This window comes from Priapulus caudatus, unplaced genomic scaffold (genome assembly GCF_000485595.1).
Source record: "Priapulus caudatus unplaced genomic scaffold, Priapulus_caudatus-5.0.1 Scaffold3828, whole genome shotgun sequence".
In the NCBI taxonomy this organism is placed as follows: Eukaryota; Metazoa; Priapulida; class Priapulimorpha; order Priapulimorphida; family Priapulidae; genus Priapulus; species Priapulus caudatus.
In genome coordinates, this window is record NW_014580889.1 from 1 (window position 1) to 3,163 (window position 3,163).

The window sequence follows — 3,163 nt, forward strand, 5'->3', positions numbered from 1 at the left end:
ATATATATATATATATATATATATATATATATATATATAGAATTATTTATCAATCGCGTGCTAAATACCTTCCTAATATACATTGCGCATACAGTAATCACGTATGCGCGTACGTATAAACCTCATGAAATCTTCCGTGTAACGTTATTTAATTAACTGCGAGTGGAAGTCGTCATTCATGACATAAGTATGTCACAGATTATAACTATTCACGTATTATATATATTTTTCATCACTTTTCGCTGCAGTTCATCAAAGATGCCAACTATGCCGCTCAAGAGGATCGCCATCTTTTTTCGTTGATACCAGTTATAATGCATCCTAAAAGTGTCGGTGATATTCGCCTGAGAACCAGCGACCCGCTAGATTATCCACTCATAGATCCACGCTACTACGAGAATGAAGATGTTAAAACTATGGTTGCAGGTAACGCATGGAGGCTCACTGATTTGTTTCACGAAATCAATATTAAGGGTGATCTGGCTTTGGAGAATTTCGTATAAACATTGATTTGACACAATATATACAAACACAGAACGCAAAGACGCGCGAAAAGACCCAAATTTACGCACGTAGGCTTACGCACTCACGCATGCGCACACGCACATACACATACACACCCGTACACATCCTTAGACACGGTAATACATATACGGGACCTTGTTTACATTTTATATATTTTAACAGGGATCAAGCTGGCTAAAAAGATATCAAAGGCAAAGGCATTCCAGTCTATCGGGGCAAAGATTAATCCGCATAACTTGAATGTGCCAGGATGCACTCAGCACGGCAAAGGTAAAATAACATATCACAGCGCTTTGCAATCTATTGCAAATCGTGATAGCATAAGCAAGTAGCAAGTAGTAAGTAATACTACTAATAGCTGTTAATATGCTGAACACGAATGGCTACATTAACTGGTTATATATATATTGAACATATAATTACTGACGCCATACGCAACACACGATAAGTATAAAAAAAATTCACGCTATCATGCGCAGTTACTGATTTTATTTACCTGTTCAGTGCTCACACTTCTTTGTCATGCTAACATCGCGCATGAAAAGATAAAGAAGCGTTGTACACGTGACCAAAAATGACGTTTTATGCGTACATTCGGTAAATTAGATTATCGTGAACGTTTTACAAGCGCCTCAATAAGGTGAACATCTTATATACCGTGCTCATCATACGCAGGGGACAAATACCTGGAGTGTGTTGCACGCCGTATATCCACGACTCTTTACCATGCAACGGGAACCTGTAAGATGGGCGCCAGCACCGATCCGTCTGCCGTCGTTGATCCCCAGCTGAGGTTAGTGGGGAAACATCTATGGAAAATCTACGCAGTTGTTATGCCTGCTTCCAAGGGCGTACCAAGTCATTTTCAGTTTAACCTATGGCTACCATACGACTTGTGCCAGTGTATGACGTGCCACCCGTTCGTGTGTTTTAGGGTGCGTGGAGTAGAAGGACTGAGGGTCGTGGATGCCTCCATCATGCCGGAAATCACGTCGGGAGGCCCGCATGCGTCCGTCATCATGATCGCTGAGAAGGCGGCCGACATGATACGTGGCGCACAGAACTGATGTGAAACATTTTCCTTTGAAAACGAGTAGTACACTGTTAAAAAATGTCCGTTAATTTCACGAAAAATTTCCGGCATTTCCATTTCGGAAATACCGTGAAATTCACGGAAATCCTTAATTCCCATTTCCGTGTGTTCTGGCTACTTCTAGAATAGTAGCTATTGCCATTATTTATGTTTGAACTGTATCATCAATGAATATGCCCATCAGTCACTATTAATAATAAACAACGTGATGTGCGTCGCAGATGGCACCAAACTGCATGCAGCGCCCCTTCGTACAACTCAGGATACCAGAGCCAGAGCCAGAGCCAGAGCCAGAGCGAGAGCGCCATCTGCCGTGGAGTTTGAGATGGCACGTGGCATCGCTCCCCGAAAGCACCGCGACACAGTTTCTGATCTCTACTAAACTAACGTGGGCACAGTCCCAGAATCCACAGCAAGGTGCTAATTCACGTTCAAACTCCACGACAGATGGCGCTCTCGCTCATGGGCTCAATCTATCTATCCTGAGTGTACGAAGGTGCACTGCATGCAGTTTGATTCATGTTTCAGTGAAACACGCTGCTACGGAAAATATCCGTTAAAATCACGGATATTACCCGTTGAATCCACGGAAACTTAAATCAATGTATTTAAATGCGATATAAAAGCTTGTAGACTAACTATGTACAGACGGGCAATTGTGACAGCGGTCATCCTTTTAGTGACTTCACTGCATGCGCATGTGAATTGTAAAGGTAATATTTTTGGATAGATTGTAAGTTGTAACGGATAGTAGACCGCGTAGAATACTTGTGTACTTTGTAGAATTTGCACAACACGCAATTTTGCGATGTTATCATACATCATATCGACACTATCATATCATAAAATACTTTGGTAATAATAAAACGTTTAAATAATGAACAGTTGAATTTTGACATTAATATTGTTCGTCTAACACGGTATGTTATGCGGTATGTGACGGTGTTATACGGTATGTTAATTATGCTCTGATTTCATACCGATACTCATACTCCACGAACATACTTCCCATTAGTTTTGACAATTTTAACAGTAAAACAGACGTGACACGACAAGTGATCGAATCTAGCGTTTGACGTCAATAGTACTGTAGCGTGTTTGATATCGTGGTTCCACGCAATCGAAACGTGGTGTATAGCAGTTGTGTTCGGTAAGATAGCACCTACCTGGTACGTCCGGATGCGTGAGGATTGGCCGTATCGTCGACACCCGGACTCCGCTAACACGTACCGAGCGCCTGAGTGCTACCCGCTCGATCGTATTACCAGTGTACCATCCAGCGAACGTTCCAACTCCGGTGCAGCAACGGGCAGACGACGGACAACACAGCACAAATACGACACGGGGCGCTCCGCCCTGCTCCTCAGGACTTACGTTACGTTTTATAACAAATGTGACCCCGTTGTATCAACGAAGGTTATATATACAGATAAAATAAACGTAGCTAGACAAAGGGCTAAACAACCGACAGTCTCTCTACTGTGCGGCTGCTCACGTATAGACCAAGGAGCTATATTATACATATGTATAATATAGCTCCTTGGT

The 3,163-nt window shown here is 42.4% G+C and overlaps 1 protein-coding gene across 3 annotated transcripts; it reads left to right on the forward strand.

Annotated features, from left to right (window-relative positions):
* Positions 1 to 63: 63 nt before the first annotated feature.
* Positions 64 to 2,500, forward strand: LOC106819617 (glucose dehydrogenase [FAD, quinone]-like). 3 transcript variants are annotated; one of them, XM_014824226.1, is made up of 4 exons: positions 64 to 426; positions 688 to 795; positions 1,201 to 1,318; positions 1,460 to 2,500. In XM_014824226.1, exons 1-4 carry the CDS (start codon positions 315 to 317, stop codon positions 1,590 to 1,592), a joined length of 471 nt encoding a protein of 156 aa, XP_014679712.1. In that variant the 5' UTR covers positions 64 to 314; the 3' UTR covers positions 1,593 to 2,500. The 3 variants fall into 3 exon arrangements, with proteins under 3 accessions (XP_014679712.1, XP_014679710.1, XP_014679711.1); XM_014824224.1 differs by having other exon boundaries at positions 1,201 to 2,500; XM_014824225.1 differs by lacking the exon at positions 688 to 795 and having other exon boundaries at positions 1,201 to 2,500.
* Positions 2,501 to 3,163: the final 663 nt, after the last annotated feature.

Bases quoted from the DNA above. Each gene is read 5' to 3' on its own strand.
- LOC106819617 (XM_014824224.1), top strand. From the start codon at position 315: ATGCATCCTAAAAGTGTCGGTGATATTCGCCTGAGAACCAGCGACCCG. The intron at 427-687 runs GTAACGCATGGA...ATATTTTAACAG, and splicing joins TGTTAAAACTATGGTTGCAG to GGATCAAGCTGGCTAAAAAG. The intron at 796-1,200 runs GTAAAATAACAT...CATCATACGCAG, and splicing joins ATGCACTCAGCACGGCAAAG to GGGACAAATACCTGGAGTGT.